The sequence below is a fragment of the Camellia sinensis genome, chromosome 6, assembly GCF_055761805.1.
Source record: "Camellia sinensis isolate YWXY chromosome 6, ASM5576180v1, whole genome shotgun sequence".
Taxonomy (NCBI): Eukaryota; Viridiplantae; Streptophyta; class Magnoliopsida; order Ericales; family Theaceae; genus Camellia; species Camellia sinensis.
This window is the reverse complement of record NC_138966.1, coordinates 76655652-76678902: the sequence shown is the minus strand read 5'-3', so window position 1 is coordinate 76678902 and position 23251 is coordinate 76655652. Positions and strand designations below refer to the sequence as shown.

General features: G+C 44.0%; 1 protein-coding gene across 2 annotated transcripts in view; it reads left to right on the top strand.

Moving 5' to 3' along the window:
- Positions 1–18149: 18149 nt before the first annotated feature.
- Positions 18150–23251, top strand: part of LOC114263769 (serine carboxypeptidase-like 7) — a 33358-nt gene continuing 28256 nt past the window's right edge. Inside the window, exons 1-5 of one of the 2 annotated variants that reach the window (XM_082874024.1) lie at positions 18150–18580; positions 18700–18845; positions 19934–20010; positions 21052–21174; positions 21392–21494. In XM_082874024.1, coding sequence (XP_082730150.1) covers positions 18438–18580; positions 18700–18845; positions 19934–20010; positions 21052–21174; positions 21392–21494 — 592 coding nt within the window. In that variant the 5' untranslated portion in view covers positions 18150–18437. The remainder of the gene's footprint in view (positions 18581–18699; positions 18846–19933; positions 20011–21051; positions 21175–21391; positions 21495–23251) is intronic. The other variant, XM_082874025.1, reaches the window with a different exon arrangement.

The following is a 23251-nucleotide window of genomic DNA, read 5'->3' as shown; positions in this document are numbered from 1 at the left end:
GGTATAGGCAAGGATTGCAACAAACCCGCTAGCCTCTGATGTTTAGCCTTTATTCGCTGACAAGTAACGCACCTCGATACAAACATCGCCACATCTTTTTTCATACCCCTCCACTAAAACTGGCGACTAAGGTCTTGATACATCTTTGTGCCTCCCGGATGCACCGCAAGGCGTGAATGGTGAAACTCTCGGAGTACTTCCTCTCGACAAGACTCCAGCATGAACAAATGATCACAGTATCTCACACTCTGGTCGGGATACACATTCAAGCACCTCTCCACTTTCCCACTGGAGATCTTCTCCCGGAGGGTTTCTACTTCAAGGTCACTCTTCTACACATCTAACACTTGGTTCACAAGTGTAGGTTGGGTCACTATCGAAAACAAGGCCGCAGATTCAACGGACTCGCCAAGATGAAAGTCAAACTCCCCAAGTGTACCCAATATCTCCCATTTCTGGAAGGCAATACAAGCCACGCTGCTAATAAATTTTCTACTCAAGGCATTGGCTACAATATTTGCCTTTCTTGGGTGATAATGCAACTCAAAATCATAATCCTCTATGAACTCTATCTACCTCCTCTGTCTCAAATTCAAGTCTTTCTGTGTAAATAGGTATTTTAGACTCTTGTGATCAAAAAACACCAAAAACCTTTCACCATACAGATAGTGCTTTCAAATTTTCAAGGCAAAGATCACTGCCGCTAACTCTAGGTCATGAGTAAAGTAGTTCCACTCGTGTGTTTTCAACTGTCGAAAGACATAGGCTACCACCTTTCCCTCTTGCATCAAAATGCAACCCAGACCTTCTCGTGAAGCATCACAATAAATTGAGTAGCCCAGACCCCTCTCTGAAATAATCAAGACTGGAGCAGTGGTAAGTCTAACCTTAAGCTCTTGAAATGATTTATCACAGGTCTCATTCCACACAAACTTAACTCCTTTCCTCACCAGTCTAGTTAACGGTGAAGCTAATCTAGAGAAATCCTTCACAAATCTCCGATAATACCCTATCAACCCCAGGAAACTACAGATCTCAAAAGCATTATTAGGTTGTGCCCAATCTTGCACTGCCTCTAACTTAGATGGATCTACAGTCACCTCTTTCCTGGATACCACATGGTCTAAGAACTTGACCTCCTTTAGCTAAAACTCACACTTCCCAAACTTAGCATACAGCTTGTGAGCTTTGAGCAATTCAAGCACCACTCGCAAGTGTTCCTCGTGCTCATCTTTAGAGGGTGAGTAAATCAAGATGTCGTCCACGAAGACGACTAAAAAATGTTCTAGAAACTCCCGGAAGATCCGGTTCATCAAATCCATAAAATACAGCCGGTGCATTGGTCAGCCCAAAAGGCATCACTAGAAATTCATAATGGCCATACTGCGTACGGAATGTCATGTTCAGGATGTCCTCCTCCCTTACTCTCAACTGGTGATAACCCGATCTCAGGTCTATCTTACAAAAGCAACAAGATCCCTTCAACTGATCAAATAGATCATCTATACAAGGCATTAATAGTTACCCCATTCAACTTCCAGTAATCAATACAAAGTTGCAACGCTCTATCTTTCTTCTTAGTAAAAAGAGCCAGCGCTCCCCAAGGTGAAGTACTAGGGCAGATAAAACCCTTATCTAACAATTCTTGGAGTTGAATCTTCAACTCACTCAACTCCGTGGGTGCAAACCGATACAGTGCCATAGAAATCGGTGCCGTGACAGGCACTAAATCAATAGAGAACTCAATCTCTCGGCGAGGTGGTAAACTAATGAGTTCGTCGGGAAAGACATCCAGGTATTCACAACCTACCTTTGGCAACTCTACCTATATTTCATCACCCTCACCACTCAAGAAGCTAGCGAGAAGGTAACTAAGTTTACTCCGCCCACGCGGATCATATACCGGTGATAAGACTCTATCTATCCGGTCCCCCAAGAAGTAAAACCAATCATCGCTCAAGGTACACATAGTAACCCTCTGACGATAGGAATCTATAACTGTTCGGTATGACGATAACCAATCCATACCCAAGATGACACCAAAACTAGACATATCAAGCAATACAAATGTAAAAAGTAATTGGCGACCGGAAACCTTGATGTCACAATTCCGACACCCCTGTTTCAAAATAACTCACCACTAATAAGTGATTCTACACAAATAAAAGATGCTAATTGTGCCAACTCCAACCCTAAAACCGATGCAAATGCAGACGAGATAAAAGAATGAGATGCACTTGTATCAATCAATACATTAGCAACTGAATTACAAAAAAAGAAGGTACCTCTCACTATAAAAGGAGCCGGTACAGGATCTGGTGCGATAATAGCATACACACGCCCGGTAGGTCCTTGCTCAACCTGCTCACCTCTCGAAGCATATGCCTAGGGCACTGACTGAGCCAAAGAGTCTCCTTAATTAACCCTCGAGGCCTGTGCTGACTGTGCAGGCTGATGGCTCTGTGTCTACCTCAAACTAGACGCACCAAATGTGCCACACAACTGTGCCCTGCCTGCCCACACTAATAACAAGTGAGCGACTGGCCTTTCCCCTGACTTTGGCCCCGAGAACGAGCTGAAGATGATGCTGCTCGCTGCCCTCTACCTCTCTACAAGCAAGCTGGAGACTTGTGGCCCAACTGACCACATTTGAAACAAGCAAAATCTCCCTGAACACCCCTCCTATAACCCGAACTTGGCACCAGAAAAGTGGACCTCGGCTGAGTTCCTTGGGACAACTGAGGGTTAGAATCCCTCTGCTTCTTACTGTCCCCATGATTATCCTAACTCCTCCTGGAGCCCATTATCCTTTCCTCCTCCGTCTGCATAAGGTGCCCATGCAAAATCTCTCAAGATGGGCTGTGCCCTCCATAAGGTGCCCACAGTCTCTAATCATGGATCTGACCACTCTAAACACGAGCCCGGTCCTCAACCGCTTCTTGAACTCCAGACAATGGCGCTCCTTAATCGCCACGAGTTCCGGTGCAAACCTCGACAAACTAGTAAACATGGCCTCAAACTCAGCCGCTGGTGTATTCAATTGCACCAACTTAGAGTACTGCCCTCTCAACTTCTCCCTAACAGTGGAGGCAAAAACTTGTCCTAGAAGGCGTCGAAAAAAGTCTCCCAAGTCCCTCTAATGCGCCCTTGCGCATACTTCCACCATTGACCCGCGTCTCCCTTCAGCTGGAAGGATGCCAACGTCACTCTCAAACCCCCATGTTCGATGCCGAGCATCTCAAACGGCTTCACCATCTGCTCTAACCACTCATCTGCCTTCAGTGGCTCCTTGGGATCACCCAAAAACTCGTCCAGACTCGACCGAAAAAACTCTTTCTTCAAGAAAGACGGTCCTACCTTAGCTACTTGGGCCTGGATTTGATTATCAGCCCTGAGAATATCCATGGATTCCTGCAAAGCTCCGGCCATTTCATGGGCTAAGGCGCCTATGGCCTGTTGACCAACTGGTTCAGCCACATTGGCCTGACCGACCCCCTCTTCCTGTGTTGGAATATCATCCGGTAGAGGCATCTCATGCCTTCTAGGCCTACCACGCCTACCACCACCACGTCCACATCCTGACTTCCTAATAAAGGTAACGAAAGAGATTAACACGTTTACAAATGTGCCAAAGCTAACTCACTCATGTCGTAATGAAATGAACAATAGTAAATCACTCCATACAAGCACGTAATCACATAAATACATACGAATTTCTTTCTTGGATAATGACCCTCCCGCGACATTGCTAGAGTTCTAATTAGAAACAGCAGTAATCAAGTGCTCTTCTAATAGGACTTCCAGAAATCCGTAGACCCAATCAATATCTTAGGAACTAAATCCCATACCCATATAATCATATAAGCATGTTATCACATAAGCATACAATACATACTAGCGTCTCAACCGAGCAAGACAAACCCATTGTGGTACTAACCACTCCCCACGTACCCAAAGTATTCAAATCCGGTACGCTCTGATACCAAGTTGTTACGCCCCTAAAAATAATATAATAAATCCAACTCATAAATGGGAGAATAACAGAAATAAAATACTTTCATTCATTAGAGTTCGTATTTCAAAATATAACACATGTAATATACATTCATAAATGTACATCCTGAATCTATAGCATGTAATACTAGTGAATGATCAATAAAATAAATGCCCTACGGGCTTACATCTTTCCAAGTCAATGCTTGGTTACAATAAAAGAGAGTCATATGCTCTATACATATAAAGTCCTAGGCTTGAACGAACATTAAATACAAAATAACATAAAAGGAGCCTTCGGCTCCAAGGTCCTCCAAAGCTACGTCATTGGAGGAGGCATGTCACCGGTACCTGAAAATGGTTTCCCAAAGTAGGGTGAGCTAAAGCCCAGTAGAAACAATCTAACATAATATATGAGATTTAACAAAGATATAAGTACAATGTGTATATACCATGCCGGTGACAAAAACTCCACATTTTATCCATATGTCACTTATCTGTCCATGTAATCTGTCCATCTGTCCATATCACCACCACCACCACTAGTCGCCACCTCCGGCGACATTTTCGACCATTGTTCTGGCAAATTTTCAAGTGTTGGAGGTGGTCTGGTAGTGATCTAGTATTAGGGGGATAAATTAGAAAACAAACTTCATCAAAACAATAATTTATTTTTCTCATCAAACAATTTCATTAATCATATCCTTATTTTCATAAAAAAGTGAATCGCAAATTGCATTTGTTAACTACACATCATTCAATCACTATTTCTCTCACACTCATCTATTCAATTACAAAAAAAAAAAAAAAAAAAAAATCTACAAATCATCCCAAACTATAAAACTCCAATTACAAAACTATAAAACTATTTTCAAAACATACAACCAAACAAATCGCAGATTAATGAAATTGCTTGGTGACTTTTTCGTGGAAATAAGGACATAATTAATGAAATTGTTTGGAAGCACACAGAACCATTCATCAATTTCATTAATCGCAGATTGCATTTGTTTCAACGACAATTATGATTTTTAAAATAATTGCAAACACAAATGCAAACTGATCAAGTAGTTATTGATATCCGATTAATGTGATTTTTTTGTAGAAATAATATACTTGACAAGTTTTATACATTGAACAATTTAAATTATCGAGATGAATCTGGAGTTAGACCCGCCGTGTAGGGGTGAGCAGCGGATATACCGATCCGCCAAAACCGACCAAACCTAACCGAACTGAACCGCCGTATTTTGGACGGATGCATGATGATGAGCGGACGGTTGCGGATTGATTTTCTCCAATCTGCCAATCTAGCGGACGGATGGCGGATTTGAGATTCCTTTGGCCTCAACCGAACTGCCAAATCGCAAGCACCCCTAGTAATTTATAAGACTTTGTGTTTTCAGTTTATTTAAATATTCTGTTTATGTTTTCAATTAAAAAAGAGTTTTAAATATTTTGTTGAAAAAAAGTTTTCAACTCGAATATATTTTTTGAATTGAAAAAAAAATAAACGTATTATTTTATCTATATTTTTTGGTTTTTAAATCTATCTCTAAAAATAATAAATAGAAAATATGATATATGCTAGTTGGTTTTTGTTTTCAAAAACAAATATAGATGTAACAATATAGAGACGTACAATATCTACTACTGCTCTGTTCATGGTTTTGGTGGTTTGAATTGTTTTTATATTTTAAGAACCACAGATTGTGATACTTTATGTGGATGAGGCATGCTGTGATTGTAATATATGGATGAGGCATGCAGTGATTGTGATATTCTAAAGTTTCAAACTTTCTTGCTTTGGATGAGGCATGCAGTGATTGTAATATTTTTTTAAGCCATTGACTGTAATACTTTTTATTTTTTGAGGAAGTGTACAAGTTGAATTATGTTGAAAATTTATAAAATTTTAAACCACCAAACTGATTCGCATCCATCCGCCAAACCGCCAATCCGCTCAATCCACATCAGTCGGATTGATGGACGGATGCAGATTGATTTTTTTCAATCCGCCAATCTGACGGACGGACGACGGATTGGAGGTTCTGTGACCACAACCAACCTGCGCCGAAGCCTAATAGGGGGTAGTGGGGTCACCCCCAAGTGATAGTCTGGATCATTCTTATCATTTTCACTGGAGATCAACTTTCTTGTGCTGACATAAATGTCGAAGAAGAAGTTTCTCCTAGTATCGAGCCATGGACCCACTACAACCCTACGTTGATGATCTGCCCATTAGTCTTCTAGGTTTCTATGGTTTGATTAATCATAGAAACATTAAACTGGTTGAATAATTATATTCACATAATTTCAATATATTTATTTTTGAAAAGAAAAAAATACAAAAGGCAACACTTAAATTTTTTTTTCATGCTTAATTCAGAAATCAACCTATCAAATCATCAAAATTAGATAGATCCAGGATGAGTCTTGTTGATACATTTTATCCCCGGTGAATGGAGCGAACTGGTCTAAACTCCTGAAGCCCAAGCCCAAATGATCGAGCCCACCGGATACCCTGCAAACAAGTTCAACGGGAAACGGGGTAGTCCCCCAATGAACCCTCCGACGATCAAGTTAGGAAGAGAAGTAGAGTATATGGGAGAAGATTAGAGATAGAAAGCTTAACCTTTTTCTTGTCTACAACGTTCGCTTATATCCTTTGGCAATCATTTCGCTGTCCCTTCCGACCTGCTCTCATTGTCGAAAGCCTATGCTCTAGCTTACCTTGCTCAGGGTAAGGGGGTCCTGTTCCGGCGGAGAGGTGTTGTCGTAATAAATGCTGTGATGGGATGCATTAATGGTGATGTGCAGTGGCAATAACTTTGCAAATCTTTGTCTGCTGATGTGGTTCGTCCTTCTCTTGCCGTGTGTCTGAATGTCATTGGCTCTTTATGCCATGTTGGACTCCAGCTGTCCTGGACCTCGTTACCTGGGTTATGCATTGGGCTTCAAGTGATGGGCCATAGGTGATTCATGGCCTTTATGGGCTTATACATGTCAATAGTCCCCCATTCCGGAGTGCAGCTTCAGTCCAACGAAGGGAATATTAGTGACATAGATGAGTGTGTTAGGGATTGGCAGGATGGAGGTCGACCGGAAGGGGTGATCGAGGGGGGGCCGACCGCAGTGGTTGGCCGAGCGGGAGGGCCGACCACAAGGAGGGTCGACCGCGAGGAGGGCTGACCGCGGCGTTTGGCCGAGCAGGGAGGGCTGACCGCGGTGTTGGCCGAGTGGGAGGGTTGACCACGAGGAGGGGCGACCGCGGCGTTTAGCCGAGCGGGAGGGCTGACCATGAGGAGAGTCGACCGTGGTGTTGGCCGACTGGGAGGGCCGACCGCGCCATTTGGCCGAGCGGGAGGGCGGACCACGGGGAGGGCCGACCGCGGCGTTTGGCCGAGCGGGAGGGCCGACCGCGGCATTTGACCGAGAGGGAGGGTAGACCGTGAGGAGGGCCGACCGTGAAGGGTGAGGTGGAGGGGCGTGGGGCTCAAGACGCGGCGGGTCACGTGGTGAGTTGAAGTGGAAAAGGCAGGGTAAGGGGAGGGGACAGTGGATCGTGGACGTACACGTGGCAACATCCCGTAGGGGGGGAGATTAGGCGTTGGATCAGAAATGAAACGGTAAGTCATTATGGGTGTTGAGGAGACAGTTTTGGTGGATGATTTTGAAACGTTTTCAAACTGGCGGAAATTAATTGGGATCCTTGGAATACGGGCAAACCGTGGGCTTTTGGCATTATTCGATTCACCTACCTGTTTACGAAAAATCAAAATATTCCAAGTGTGGATTCCTTTGTTGCTCACAATACACCTCTGCAACACTTTTTCGATTTCTTTGTTCCAGCCGCCGAAGCGATTCGCAAACAAACCACAGAAATGGCCCAAGAAGGGAATGTGATTGTCAGGGTGGACCCGCTTGGAGATGATGATGCTGTGGAGCTAGCGGCGCAGTATAGGACAGAGAGGGTGGGGGAGTCGGTGGTACGATCCCACGGTTCCACCATGATAGCAGCTCCAAAGCCAATCAGCCAGACGGAACCAGATCATTGGCACACGAAGGCTGACAAATCCACGATTACTGAGGCGGAGTTGGAGGCTATCCGCGAAAAATACTAGATCCCTAGGGAAGTGGAGTTATTGCTGCCGACATCAACGGAAAGGCCATCTGACGCCAGGCCAGGAGAGTTTTCCCTTTATGAGGAAGCTCTGAAGGGTGGACTGAGGTTGCCACTACCGCAAGTGGTGGTGGATGTGCTTAACCGTCTAGAGGTAGCACCGGGGCAACTAATGCCCAACGCATGGAAGATCCTACTGGCTTGTGCAAGTGCATGGCCGAAGGCAAATGGAGGGGAGGCCATGACAGTAGATGAATTCTTTGAGTGTTAAAAGGCTTCGGGGCAGCAAGAGACGTGGGTCACTTTGCAGGCAGCAGTGGGGAAGGGGTTGGTGGCGGGTCTGCCGTCGTCGATCAAGGGATGGCGACCGCGATGGTTCTACGTGTCTGCCAATGGGGGGCTTGGAGCGCGCACCATTTGGAAAGTACCCATCAGGTCTGTGGAACTGAAACTGGGGGCAGCTGCGGAGGGGAGGGTGAAGAGGGTGAAGGAGTGGAGGGAGAGAGAAAAGGCCAAATGGAACGAGCTTGTTCAGCAATCGACATTGTTTGAGGCGGGGTTGGGGCCAAAGCCAAGTAGTGGGGACCTCGACCGAGCGGAGTTGGAGACGAGAAGAAGGGCTGAGGAGGCAGAGGATCAGGCCATTCTTGCTAAAGCCCAACAATTCAAAGAGTCCCGGGCCGATCGACCACCAAAATCGGTTGTAAGGGAGAGGATTCAACCTCGCCCCAAACCCTTGGGAGAGAAAAACTTGGGCAATTTTGTGCCGCGGCCGCCCCCAACAGACCCTTTGAAGGAGTGGTCCTTGAAGGAGATGGAGGCGTTGGGCGTGGGGAAGAAGAAGAAGAGAGTGAGTCGGACTGAGGAAGTGTCTGCCCAGAAGAAGAGGAGGGAGACGAGTGTGAAGGAAACCAGTGCGGCTGGGGGGGCTGAAGAGGGAGAAGTTGAGGGGGCCCCAGGAAAGGTGGGTGGCCCAGAAGTGGTGGATGTTGCCTCAGAGGGCATGGAGGTGGTGGCAGTGGTGGCGGCGATCGCCGCCGGGGTTGCAAAGGCCGCCCCTGAAAGGCAAGTGGAGGACGAGGCTGCTGGCCCTGGGCCAAGGAGGGAGGAACAGCCCCAGGGGGGGCTTGCACCTCAAGAAGGAGGAATCGGTGCGATGACGGCGATCTACCATGCTCGTGCGGTGGCGGGGCGGCTGGAGGGAGAAGAAGGCCCAGCCAGGGTAGAGGCAGACCGTCTTGTAGGGATTGTAGAAGAGGCAGCCCTGCGCTCGGCCTCTAGATTTAACGAGGCTGAACTGCTAAGGGGGTTATACTCCGCTCAAATGGAGGTAACCACCTTAGCAGGGGCCCTGCTGAGGAAGGCGGGGGCTGCCAAACTTAAGGCAGATGAGGCCAAGGCTCAGCTGGCAAAGTTAAAGAAGAAGAGTGCAAGTTGGGTGAGTGCCCACACCGAGCTGCCAGCGGTTAAGGCGGAGCTGGAGGACACATGCCGCCAGGTTGTGTCGCTCGAGTTCCAACTTGCTGGCGAGCAGAAGAAGTTGGACGAGGCCCAAAGAGCCTGCGCCGTCGCGGTCGAGCGACATGAAGAGGCTATAAGTAGTAATGAAGAGCTGGTGAGGTAAAAAGATGAGGCTGATGGCAAAGTTGGCGATCTCCAGAGGGAACTGGAGGGAGAGCGCGCCAAGGCGGTGGAGGAGAAAGGGAGGCTTCAGAGGGAGTTAGAAGCAGAGAGAGTGCAGGCGACGGCGGAGAAGGAGAGCTTGAAGGAGGAATTGGAGGTGGAGAAAGCAAAGGCGGCGTCGGAAAGGGCGACCCTGCAGAAAGAGCTGGGCGAAGAGAGGGCAAAGGCAGTCTCTGAAAGGGCGGCTTATCTCGATCTGTGCGTCGCAGCAGTGGAGCAATTCAAAGGGTTTGCCAAATTTCAGGTGGCAGTTGATGCCGCGGTCGCGAGTAGCCTGGCTGGGCAGGAATCTGGAGGGGCGGGCCCATCGAGGACGACTGCTGGACGCAGAACTGACGCAGAAGTTATTGAGAGCTTCCAGCAGTCAGACTTTTATAAGCACGAAATGGCTGACTACTGGGACAGTGGCTGAAAGATGTTCAAACGTAGAGCAGAAGAGCTGTTCCCAGACTTAGGCCTTAGTAGCGTAACGATTGGCGAAGACAATGTGGCCCAAACCCCCCTGGATGAGGGCATTGAAGAAGAAGACCTCCTCTCCAGTGAGGAGGAGTAACTGAAGAGGAAGGAGAAAGAGATACTTTGTTTTTTTTTTTTTTTTTTTTGAAGTGCTGTAATGAACTTTTTGTACATGAATTGCTAATGAATAAAATTTCAGTTGTGCTTGTCATTTGTCATTTGATTGTTTCTGCTTGTGGATATGAGATGAATGAGGCGTAGGCGAAGTGTGTGTAGAACTCTATGTTAATAAGAGTGAAACTGAAGCTTGTAATAAGGACTCAATGCAGAGTGAAGTTAAGAATTCCACAATGCAGAGTGAGATTTAAAATGTAATAAAATGATAGGCTTGAGAAAGTTAAATGTAATGAAATGATAGTGAAATTTAAGAACTCCACAATGCAGGGTGAAATTTAAAATGTAATAAAATGATAGGCCTGAGAAAGTTAAATGTAATAAAATGATAAGAACGTCTTTGGAATTTGACTAAGCAAAGAGTGGTGTGAAGACTTGGACCTGGAATTGTGACTAAGTGTGTTAGTTAATTCCACAAGTATGAAGTTTTGCATGGGTGGTTTTGACCGAGCCCTACATGTTAGGTCTGGAGGAGTGCTTCACGCTCAGTCTGGATGGAGCTTTTAGCGTTCGGTCCGACAGAGGGTGTTAACGGTTGGACTGCCCGAGGTAGCTCATGCTCAGTCTGGATGAGGCTTTAAGTGCTCAGTCTGGCTGAGGCTTTAAGTGCTCTGTCTGGCTGAGGCTTTTAGTACTCAGTCTGGCTGAGGCTTTTAGTGCTCAGTTTGGCAGAGGCTTTTAAGTGCTCTGTCTGGCTGAGGCTTTTAGTGCTCAGTCTTGCTGAGGCTTTTAGTGCTTAGTATGGTTGAGGCTTTTAATGCTGCAAATAAGAATGTTACTGAGACAACATATAGATAACTGAGATATATAATCAAGAAGTTACATTGCATGGGGGAATATCAAGAATGTGTGAATTTCCCGAAAAGAAAATACAATAACTGAGCAATACAAAAATAGGAGCTTATTGAAAGTAACGTTTAAGGTGTTCGACGTTCCATGGGTGGGGGAGGTCTCGACCTTCCATGTCCTGAAGTCGGTAAGTGCCTGGTCGGGGTCGGGCTTTCACAATGTAAGGTCCCTTCCACTTGGCTGCCAATTTACCCTCAGTCGGATTTTTGGTAGCAAGAGTTGCTTTTCTCAAGACAAGATCCCCTACAGTGAACTCCCTCGGTCGGACCTTGCGGTTGTAGTGTGTTCTCATTTTTTGTTGGTATGAGGCCAGTCGGACAGTGGTGGTCTCTCTGAGTTCTTCAATTAGGTCGAGGTCAGCCCGACGGAGTCCTTCGGTTAGTGCTGGATCCAGATGTGAAACCCTGGGAGTAGGCAAACCGACTTCTACTGGGATAACCGCCTCAGCGCCGTATGTTAAGCGGAAAGGGGTTTCCCTAGTGGGAGTCCGAGCTGTAGTTCGATAAGCCCAGAGTACATTCGGTAACTCCTCAGCCCAAAGTCCCTTAGCAGCTTCTAGCTTAGTTTTGATGATCTTCAGGAGAGAGCGGTTGGTGATCTCAACTTGGCCATTGGCCTGGGGATGGCCAGGGGATGAGAAACAAGGTTGAATCTGGAGGTCGGCACAGAACTTCCTGTACTTGGCGTTGTCAAATTGTTTACCGTTGTCGGAGATGATGGCCTGAGGAATGCCAAACCTGCAAATGATCGACTGCCAGATGAACTTGGTTGTGTTCCGCTCGGTGATGGCGGCAAGGGGTTCTGCCTCTACCCACTTGGTGAAGTAATCAATGGTGACGATCGCGAACTTGGTCTGGCCTTGGCCAATAGGGAGTGGACCGACCAAGTCGATCCCCCATTTGGCGAACGGATAAGGGCTGCAAAGTGTGATCAACTCTGTAGGGGGTGCATGGGGGATGTTGGCAAAATGTTGACACTTATCACATTTGAGCACGAAATCGGTCGCATCATGATTAAGAGTGGGCCAGAAATAGCCAGTACGGAGTATCTTGTGGGCCAGGGACTTGCTGCCCGAGTGATTGCCGCAGATCCCCTCATGAATTTCTTGCATCACATAAGTTGCTTGAGTCAGATTGAGGCACCGCAGATAGGGACGTGAGAAACCACGTTTGTACAAGATGCCGTCGACAAGGATGTAATTGGACGATCGTGCCCTGACTTTGGCGGCTTGCTGGTGGTCATCTAGAAGTTCCCCCGCTGTCAGAAATCGAAAGATGTCCGACGCCCAAGGGATGGGTTCATTTTGGAGGAATTGTACTTCATGCTAGTCGGGAGAAATGGCGGGGTGGGATAGGTATTCGAGGCGGACACCACCGCTGAGGGCGGACTGGTCTGCGGAAGCCAACTGGGCCATCTCATCTGCCTTAGAGTTCTCCGCCCGAGGAATGTGCTTGATGTGGAAGGTATTGAAAAGGCGAACAAGGGGAAGTGCAAGATCCCTGTAAGTCTACATTGTGCCCTCCTTGGCGTCGAATTCGCCCGTGATCTGTCCGACGATGAGCTGAGAGTCGCTGAGCACTCAGATGTGGCTGACACCAATGTCCTTGGCTAGGCAAAGGCCCGCTATCAGTGCCTCATATTCGGCCTCATTGTTACTGGCCTCAAACAAGAAGCGGAGCGCACATTTGAAATAACCACCCTCAGGGCTGGTGAGAATGAGGCCAGCCCCACTACTTTGCCTGCGGGATGATCTGTCGATGTTGAGAGTCCAAGAGTGAGGGTCTTCTAGCTCGATGGGAGTTGGCAGGGGTGGAGAGGCAGTGGTTGGGGTAGGATTAGTGAATTCCAAGATGAAGTCGGTGATAGCCTGTCCCTTAATTGTTGTTCGAGGCCGGTAAGAGATGTCAAACTGGCTGAGTTCCACTGACCACTGCATAAGTTTGCCGGAAAGTTATGGTTGCTGCGTGACCTTCTTCAAGGGTTGGTCGGTGAGGACCACTATGGAATGGGCTTGGAAGTAAGGACGGAGTCGTCTAGAGGCGGTGACCAAGGCCAAGGATAATTTTTCTAACAGGGGGTAATTCTGCTCTGCTCCCCTGAGAGCCCGACTGATGTAGTAGACCGGTCGTTGGACAGAGTCGTCTTCCCTGATAAGAGCTGCACTGACTGCGGTGCTTGAGACGGCTAAATAGAGGAAGAGGGACTCGCCCGTAATCGCTTGTGAAAGGAGGGGTGGATTGGCCATGCACTGCTTTAGCTGCTGAAAAGCCTCTTCAGATTCAATTGTCCATTCAAAAGTTTGCCGAAGAACTTTGAAGAACGGTAGGCACTTATCTGTTGCGCGGGAAATGAAACGGTTGAGGGCTGCAACTCGGCCAGTGAGTCTTTGAACCTTCTTGACCGTCCTGGGAGACTGCATTTCAATCAAGGCCTTGATCTTTTCAGGGTTAGCTTCAATGCCCCGCTGACTGACCATAAAACCCAGAAACTTCCCAGATCCTACGCCGAAGGCGCATTTCTCTAGGTTGAGCTTCATTTGGTACTTGCGTAGCGTGGCGAAGGTCTCCCGCAGGTCGATCAGGTGATCAGTGGAGAGTTTGCTCTTGACCAACATGTCGTCGACGTATACTTCCATATTCCGACCTATTTGGTGATGGAAGATGGTATTGACCAACCATTGGTAGGTGGCCCCAGCGTTCTTCAATCCGAATGGCATTACTTGGTAATGGTAGGTGCCTCGGTCGGTGATGAAGGATATATGTTCCTGATCGGACGGGTGCATCAGGATTTGGTTGTAGCCAGAGAAAGCATCCATGAAGCTGAGCATTTGATGACCGGCCGTGGCATCGACCAGCAGATCTATGTGGGGCAGAGGATAGCTGTCTTTGTGGCAAGCTCGGTTTAGGTCAGAGTAATCGACACAGAGTCGCCATTTGCCATTGTTCTTGCGGATGAGGACCACGTTTGACAACCATTTAGTGTAGTCGACATTTTTGATGAATTGGGCCTCAAGGAGTTTGTCAACCTCTGCGGCTATAAGAGTATTGCGCTCTGGATGAAAGACGCGCTGCTTCTAGCAGTAAAGTCAAAAATGAGGTTCAATGCTGAGGCGATGAGTTATGAAAGAAAGGTTGATGCCTGGCATATCTGAGTAAGTCCAGGCGAATACATCATTGTGCTCGATCAGAAGGGCAGTAAGGTCGGCCTTAGCTTGGGGGGATAGCTGGCTGCCGATCTTAGCAGTTTTCATTAGGTTGGTGGGATCGATGGGAATCTCAACGAGGTCCTCCACCGGTTCGCCTCTGACCAACTCGTCCTCATCTCGGGCATCAAGTCCTTCAATGATCATGGCCTCCTTCAGCTTGACCTCCTTGAGTGAGGCGACATAACATTCCCTAGCTATGGTCTGCTCCCCCCGTACTGTCCCGACCCCTTGGTCGGTGGGAAATTTTATGGCGAGGTAGTAGGTTGAAGTGACAGCTTGAAAGGCGTTGAGGGCGGTGCGACCAAGGATGATGTTGTAGGCAGAGGGACAGTCGACCACAAGGAAAATGAGCAACTTGGTAGTCTGCCGTGGGTATTCGCCGATGGTGATGGGGAGGTCGATGGAACCGATGGAGGTTACCCGGTCTCCAATGAAACCGACCAAAGGGGTTTGGAGGGGGGACATGCTTTTCTCTCCAATTTTGAGCTGGCGGAAGCAGTTGAGGAATATGATGTATGAAGAACTGCCGTTGTCGATGAGGACCCGTCTGACCTTATAGTTGGAGAGAAGGGCAGAAATGACGAGAGGGTCATCATGAGGATAACGGATGCTAGTACAGTCGGCGTCCGTGAATGTGATGGGTTCTGTCCACTGCTTGGGCTGTTTGGAAGGTCGGTCTACCGTGTCCATTGCTCTGTCCGAGCCTTGCCTTATCTTCTTGAGCTCTGCCCTCTGAGCGGAGCGGGATGGTCCGCCACAAGCAAGGCCACCAGAAATGACTCAGATTTCACCAACTGGCGGAGGGGGATTACCTGGGGGCTGAGGCTATTGTGGGGGGCAGTCATGGCCTTGGTTAGGTTGGGCTGGCTGCCGGGGTGGGGTACGCCGGTGGTTGTTTCTAAGGAGCTCGGTTCTTTGCCTCTGTTGCGGGCGGGTGTCCGTGAACCGGCTGAGATGCCCTTGGCGAATGAGGGTCTCGACCTGATCCTTGAGGTTGATGCAGTCATTAGTGTTGTGGCCATGATCCTGGTGGAAACAACAATATTTGGACTGGTCTTTTCGGTTGGAAGGGGTTCGTAAGGGCATGGGCCATTTGAGGGGGTAATCCCGTTGGATCTGGTGGAGGACTTGTTCCATGGGAGGATTAAGGGGCGTGTACTGCTTGAACCGACCGGGAGGTCGGGCTGGTGTCGACCTTTCAGCGTGAGGAGGTCGGTCAGTATATTGGGGTGTTTGGCTGTTATATTGGATGTTTCTGGGTTCCGAGTCTTTTTTCTTTTCTCTGGGGGTCGGGTTTTTGGATATTGGATCCTGCCAAGCGGCTAGTGAATCTTCGGCATTCATATACTTCTGGGCCTTGGATAATAGGGCTGCCAGGGAGGTCGGGGGGTTTTTGGAGAGGGAGAAAAGGAAATCGGACGATCGTAGCCCGGCCATGAAAGCCGTGAGGATGACCTTATCGTCATTCTCCGCTACTTGTAAGGCTTCGGTGTTGAAGCGGGTAACGAAGCTGCGTAGCGACTCCCTCTCGGTCTGACGGATATTGAGGAGTTGGGTTGCAGGGCGGCGTTGGCGCTAGGCTCCAATGAAATGGCTGAGGAAGGAGTCACTGAGATGCTGGAAAGTGGAGACAGAGTCCGCTGGTAACTGACTGAACCACAGTCGAGCTGACCCCTTCAGTGTCATGGGGAAAGCCCGACACATGATCTCGTCGGGGAAGACATGGAGGATCATGAGGGTACGGTAAGTCTCTAGATAGTCGACTGGGTCCGTCGTACCGTCAAAGGAGTCAATGGTGGGCATCTTGAACTTGGCGGGCAAGGGTTTGTCCCGGATGGAGGCAACAAATGGTGAATTTGCCATGGTGTACCCCTTGGAGTTGGAGCTTCATTGCGTAAAGCTCAATGTCCCAGAGGGGAACGTGGTCACCATGGTCAGTCAATGGAGGCTGGACGCTGCTAGCCTCCCTTTCAGGGGCTGGTGCTACGACCGACGGGTGTGGGTGTGGGGGTGGTGGTGGATTTATATGTGGGTAGGGAGGTTGCAAACCTTCCAAGTTGGGTGGATGGAGTTGTGGAGCAATATGGCTCGGGGCTCTTTCTTGGTTGAGGGGAATATCTGGAGGTGGAGGAGGAGGCATTGGAAGGTTCCTTTGGAGTAAAGCATTTATCAAGGCCTGGTTTTGCTCGGCCATGCGGTTAATGCTGTTGGTAAGCTCGATAAAATACTGTGGTGGGTTGTTTGGATTGGGGGGGTCGGCTTGATGGTCGGCGGCTTTATTGTGAGAAACCATGGATCTAGTCGTGACCATGCACTTTGACGGGTAGGAGAAAAAGGTTGTTGGAACGGGGCCTCCGGCGACAGTGAACACAACTGGCGCGAGGAGCAAAGCGTTCCCACAGACGGCGCCAACTGTTGATACAGTTTATCCCCGGTGAATGGAGCGAACTGGTCCAAGCTCCTCAAGCCCAAGCTCAAATGATCGAGCCCACCGGATACCCTGCAAACAAGTTCAACGGGGAACGGGGTAGTCCCCCAGTGAACCCTCCGACGATCAAGTTAGGAAGAGAAGTATAGTATATGGGAGAAGATTAGAGATAGAAAGCTTAACCTTTTGCTTGTTTACAACGTTCGCTTATATCCTTTGGCAATCATTTCGCTGTCCCTTCCGACCTGCTCTCATTGCCGAAAGCCTATGCTCTAGCTTACCTTGCTCAGGATAAGGGGGTCCTGTTCCGACGGAGAGGTGTTGTCGTAATAAATGCTGTGATGGGCTGCATTAATGGTGATGTGCAGTGGCAATAACTTTGCAGATCTTTGTCTGCTGATGTGGTTCGTCATTCTCTTGCCGTGTGTCTGAATGTCATTGGCTCTTTATGCCATGTTGGACCCCAGCTGTCCTGGGCCTCGTCAGCTGGGTTATGCACTGGGTTTCAAGTGATGGGCCATAGGTGATTCATGGCCTTTATGGGCTTATACATGTCAAGTCTTAAGACTTAGAATAGAGCAATCAGTTTACTATATAAATTGGAAACAAATCTCACCCCATCATTTTTTATAATTTAAATTTAATTATGAATATATATAGACTTAATTTTTATTCATGGAATCGTGTACTTTGCTTGTAAATACCTAAAAAACTTTAAATCCCAAATCATTTTTATTATTCAGCATTAGCAATTAACCATTTGGAAAGTAAAATGTCAACTAAATGTCATGATCATATATATATCACTATCAGATTCAGAGTTTAGTGTATTTTTTATTAATTTTTTAATTTTATGTTTTTTTTAATCTTCCAATATTTCTAGACCGGAAAAGAGCTAGATCCATTCTAAAAATTGTTCTTGAGCCGAGGCTGAGTCAGCAACGTGTTAATATCAGGTGCCCCTTTTTCGTCAAAACATAGGTGGCAGGTAACAATTGGATTACATTTAAAATAATAAAAATATTATTATTTCATACTCTAAATTAAAATATATATATATATATATATTGAAGAAAATAAAGTAAACAACATGATACATGATGGTTTATCCTAAAATTATGTACGAATAAAAATTTAACGTGTACAATAATTTGTCATTTTTTTATGGTTAAAATATAATTATTTGTCATTATCACCAAGAAACTAGAATACTTTAATTTATTTGTCATCACATCAGCAAGAAATGAAGAAAGAAAGTCCAAAGAAAATAAAGAGAAGTGGGCAAAACAACCACTCCTTCCTGTCCCTTTTTCTTGTTTACGTGCTGTCATATACTAACTCTTTAAGTTTGAGACATCGACATAAACAAAAATAAATATATATTTTTTGTAAAATAAATATATCGATAACATATCTTTTTTATTGGTACGATTCACAAATTAATTACGAATAATGACTTAAGTATTATGTGATTTCAAACATCCCTATTAATTGCTTCCCAATTGAACACAAACATGGCTTAAAAAATGGCACACTTGCTTTGCTTGCTTTTGATTTTCATGCTTTCTCTTTTGATAATTGCTTGTTCATCTAAGCTCGTACTCGGTCACTCTGTGGTTGAGTCTCTCCCAGGATTTGAAGGACCCCTTCCCTTTGAACTCGAAACCGGGTGAGTGGGTCAAGAGTATATTTCATTCATATATAGTATTCTTTTTCTTTCTTTCTCTGTGCATGAATATATAGTTGATTAATGTTATGTTATGTATTGTGTATACATGTATGTGTCAGGTATGTAGGTGTGGATAAATCAGAGGATGTACAGCTTTTTTACTACTTTGTTAAGTCTGAGTCCAACCCCAAAGAGGACCCTCTGCTTCTTTGGTTGACAGGAGGCCCGGGCTGCTCTGCCTTCTCTGCTTTCATTAATGAAATAGGTAATTATTTCTTCTCCATGCTCACTTTCTCTCTCATCAAATTCTTCTATTTCCTATTTCAGAATAATAGTGATTGAATTATGCATCGAGATCCTCACATAATTCACCAAGTCCTTTACATTGGTTACGAATAATAAGCTAAGGATCTTCTTTTCTTAAATATCTGTATACGTCTATCTTATGTCTTATTGAATCATGTGAAAATTAAAAAAAAATTTAAACGTAACATAATTAAAGTATTTTAGGATGAAACCATAAAAAAAATTGGAGATAAATTATTCTTTCTACTTTGTTTTTGAAAGTCTTGTTAGTGATGGTTTTCCAGAGGGCCAAAGCTATCGTACGTTTGGACCAATCCTATTTTTAAAGGAACAAAAATATATTGGTAATACTACGTAGGGAAATTATATAAGACACATCTCCTTTTACATGGAATTGTAAAAGGGGAATTGCAAATGTAAATATTTTAAGTTTTTTGAAATATTGGAATTTGAATATTATGTGCCTAGAGGGGAATAAGTAGGTTATCCTATTAAAAAAAAGATTAATTTTTGTTCAATTTAATCAATTAACCTAATTAACACATGTACACTCAATCACACGAGTACACGAGAGAGTCAAAGCTATACTATATTTATTGATCGATCTCTCAGTAATCGCTTGCTACTGCACAAAGTGCAATTGATGGCTGATTGATTGTTTATCGAATGCTAACCACTGCTCAACGTCAGATCAATTGCTCCAAATTGCAATCGATTGCCCCACTTTAGCAGGGCCAATTTTGCACGTGTTCCCAAAACATGTTTTTGTATTTGATTCCAACTTCTTTTTTTTGTTGAGAAAAAACTGTTTGAAAGAGATTTAAAACATGTATGAAATCCTTACTTGAGCGGATAATGGAGCGAAACTTTCAATCTTGATGGGCGAGACTGAGTGAGTGAGTCAAATTATCAAAATACCCTCACACAATAAAATACCCCATTACAGTCCGATTTTGATAACAAAAATAATTAATACAATATCTTGTTTCTAATTGATTTGAACTGTTGATGTATTGACAATATATAAATCGCTTAACTAATTTGCAGGTCCACTAAATTTCAAGGTCAAGCAGAATGATGGAAGTTTGCCGACTTTAGTCTTGAATCCAAACTCATGGACGAAGGTAGATAATAGAATACAAGAAGGGTGAGACTATTATTGTCATACTAATTTTATATGATGTTAAGAGGTACTATCTATAACTATCTGGAGCATTAAAATTTTATATGTTGCCTTGACAACAACCATAGTTTGTTTAACAATTGGCCTATTTTGTAAGAATTTGTGTAACTACATGTGCATATATGGATTAGGGATGAGTTTCTCTTCAGTAAACCGAACATCTAGTCTAGCAATCTATGACTACACATTGTTGTTGGGATAATAGTATCCACCATGTGTCCTAATTTGGTGATATATTCATACTGTGGTTTTTATGAACATAACCCCCCCCCCCCCCCCCCCCCCTCCCAAAAAAAAAGAGAAAAAGAAGAAAAGAAGAAAAATCTAATTGATTGATTGATCACAACCATATAATATTTATCTTTAAAAAATGGAAGGTTTACTTTTCCATCTATTTATTATTTTGAGAAAATTACAATATATCTTTTGAGATTTTTTTAAATTTAAATCGTCCCTTGGTTATGAAAATTACAAATACCCCATTGTCACACATTTTTATTGAACAAAATTAACAAAAATTGAAATTCCTAACTGCTCTCCTATATAATAATAAAATTACTTAAATTGTTAATTGAAATATATTTATGACTTCATTAAAAAATGTTAAGTGACATGATGATTTATTAATAAAATGGATCATTTGTTATATAATTAGAAACTTGATAGGGTGGAATGTAATTTCCACAACCATAATATTTTAAGAATACCTCAACAGGTATATTTATAATTTACCCTATTATTTATTTTTAAAGTCAAAATAATATGGCTACAAATTTATTATTATTATTATTATTATTAATCTACACATGAAAAACACGAAAATTTGTTTAGATCACCAAGTTATTGTTATTATTATTTTACCTACCATCTCACAAAAAATTGGACTGCATATCCAATTGACTGGAGAAAAGCCAATCTCCTCTAGCAATTATGTGCATCAGCGCATATGATAAAATTTAATCACAGTGATGTTAAATATCAGGTGGCGAGCATACTCTTTGTAGATTTGCCTGTTGGTACTGGATTCTCCTATGGAACTACCTCTCTTGCTTCTAAATCTACTGATTTGCAATCATGTGACCAAGCCTATGAATTTCTCAAGAAGGTAATTTGTTGACTCTCCAACAAAAGCAACAAGATACAATTCTTAACAGTAGCTTTGGTAGTAAATGGAGATTTGTTCATAGCATTAGACAGTTGTAAACAATTTCATAAATTTTTTTTTTTTTTTTCTCTTCTTTTGGGCTATCAATACTAGACTTTTTTATTTTTATTTTTGTAACCATTTATCAATTATTTAAATTTTTTTTTTTTTTTTGCAGTGGTTGATTGATCATTCAAAGTTCTTCTCAAACCCTATTTACGTTTGTGGAGACTCGTACACTGGCATTACGATTCCAATAATCGTTCAACTAATATCAAATGGTAAGAAATTAATGGACAAGTCAGTGAAAATTTAGGAAAATTAGGTTTTTATCTTGGTCCAATTTTAAAATTTGTCTCTAGCATTCTTGGTCCAATGTTAGTTTGAGTTATACAATTAATCTCTTTAAAAATAGAGTAAAATTGCATATATCTTGCCTCTTTAGAAAATACTCTGCTAGATAGAAGTCTCTTGCTTGACCAAGAGTCCCATACATTGATCCCATTTCGACACATATTACCTTACTGTGCCAAATTGGTCCCCTTCCCAGGTGGTTGTTGGTCTTGTAATTAACTCTTTTAAATTAGGGGGAAAAAAAAGAAAGAAAAAAAATCACTCGAAGTTGGACTAATAAAAAATGAAATAAACTTCTTTAATCAGTGATAAACTAAGAATTCTCTTTTTTTTTTCCCCCCCCAAAAATGGGTGTAAATGAACAATGGAAGCTGCAGGAACCTGTGAGCGGTGTGCCAGGACTAAGTATAGTCCGATCTGTTGAATATTTCTAATTTCTTCTCAAGACAATATGTGAGGTCCAGGGATAAAAATCCTCTTGGTTTATTTGTTCCGTCAATGAATAGGACTTAGAATCTCCTAAGTGCTTGAAGTTGGAAGAGGACACAACAAGAATTTTATTATATCCAAACAAATTAAAGTACAATATTTGGGACAAACTAAGCTAACTTTTGAAATAGAAATGAAAAATACAGTAAGCTAATGAAGTTACTGGTAATCTAATATTAAAAAGTCACTAAGTCTTGAGAGATAACTGCTAAATATTTTTTGAATTGATTGGATGATTGGTTGCGGGTTTTCCCATCTTGAAACGACCTTCATATGTTTGACCTTCTAGCCGTTTCGAACTAGCTCCTAATATATCCCTCAACTACTTTTGGTTAGTGGTATTCTAGAACACCTCCTAGAGTGCCAAGTGTCTCTCAACAACCATGTTGCCCAAATATCTCTAATGTATCCCTCAAGAAATGTTGGTGATTGCCCCGTTTTCGCCTAGTCGTTGGATCAAGTAGTAGTGGGTCTTGAATTTAAATAGATGGGTGCTAAGGGTGCTCGCGGATCAGATTGGGCTGGGTGCCTCCCATTCACCATTCGTTTGAACTTAGGTGGATTAGAAAAAATCAATCTATATTTGTCTGCATAGTTGGTGAATGTGGATTGAGCAATTCGTGCGGATTGACAGGTGGATGCAAATCCATTTAGTGGCTTGGGTTTTGCAGTTACATATATATTTGAACTATTTTATAGTAATTTTTTTTACTATTTTGGACTTTATTTGAGTCCAAAATTTTTTATTCTTCATTTTTTGTAATTAAATAATGGCCAAACTTTCATATTTCATAAGTAGCTAATATTATTACTAAATAAAATGTCATTTTTTTAACATGCAAATTATGTAAACATAACATCATTTTCTTAAGGGAGGTTGGCAGATCAAGCTAGGTTCGGTGGCCTCTCACCCGCCATCTACCCAAACATAGGTGGATTAGAAAAATCTCCATCCACATTCACCTGCCCATACTATTGAGACCACTTAAAAGTGAGTGAATTGGGTTAGATCGGGCCGGTTTTGACGAGTCGGCCTAGTCTGTGAATACCCCATAATGGGTGCCACATGTCCATATTTCAAGATGATAGTTCCATGGTGGTTAATAGGAATGGTTAATAAACATCTCTTTGAAAATAGGTACATGATTTTCTAGCGATAATGAGTTAATATCTCAACATATTTGAGAGGTTAATT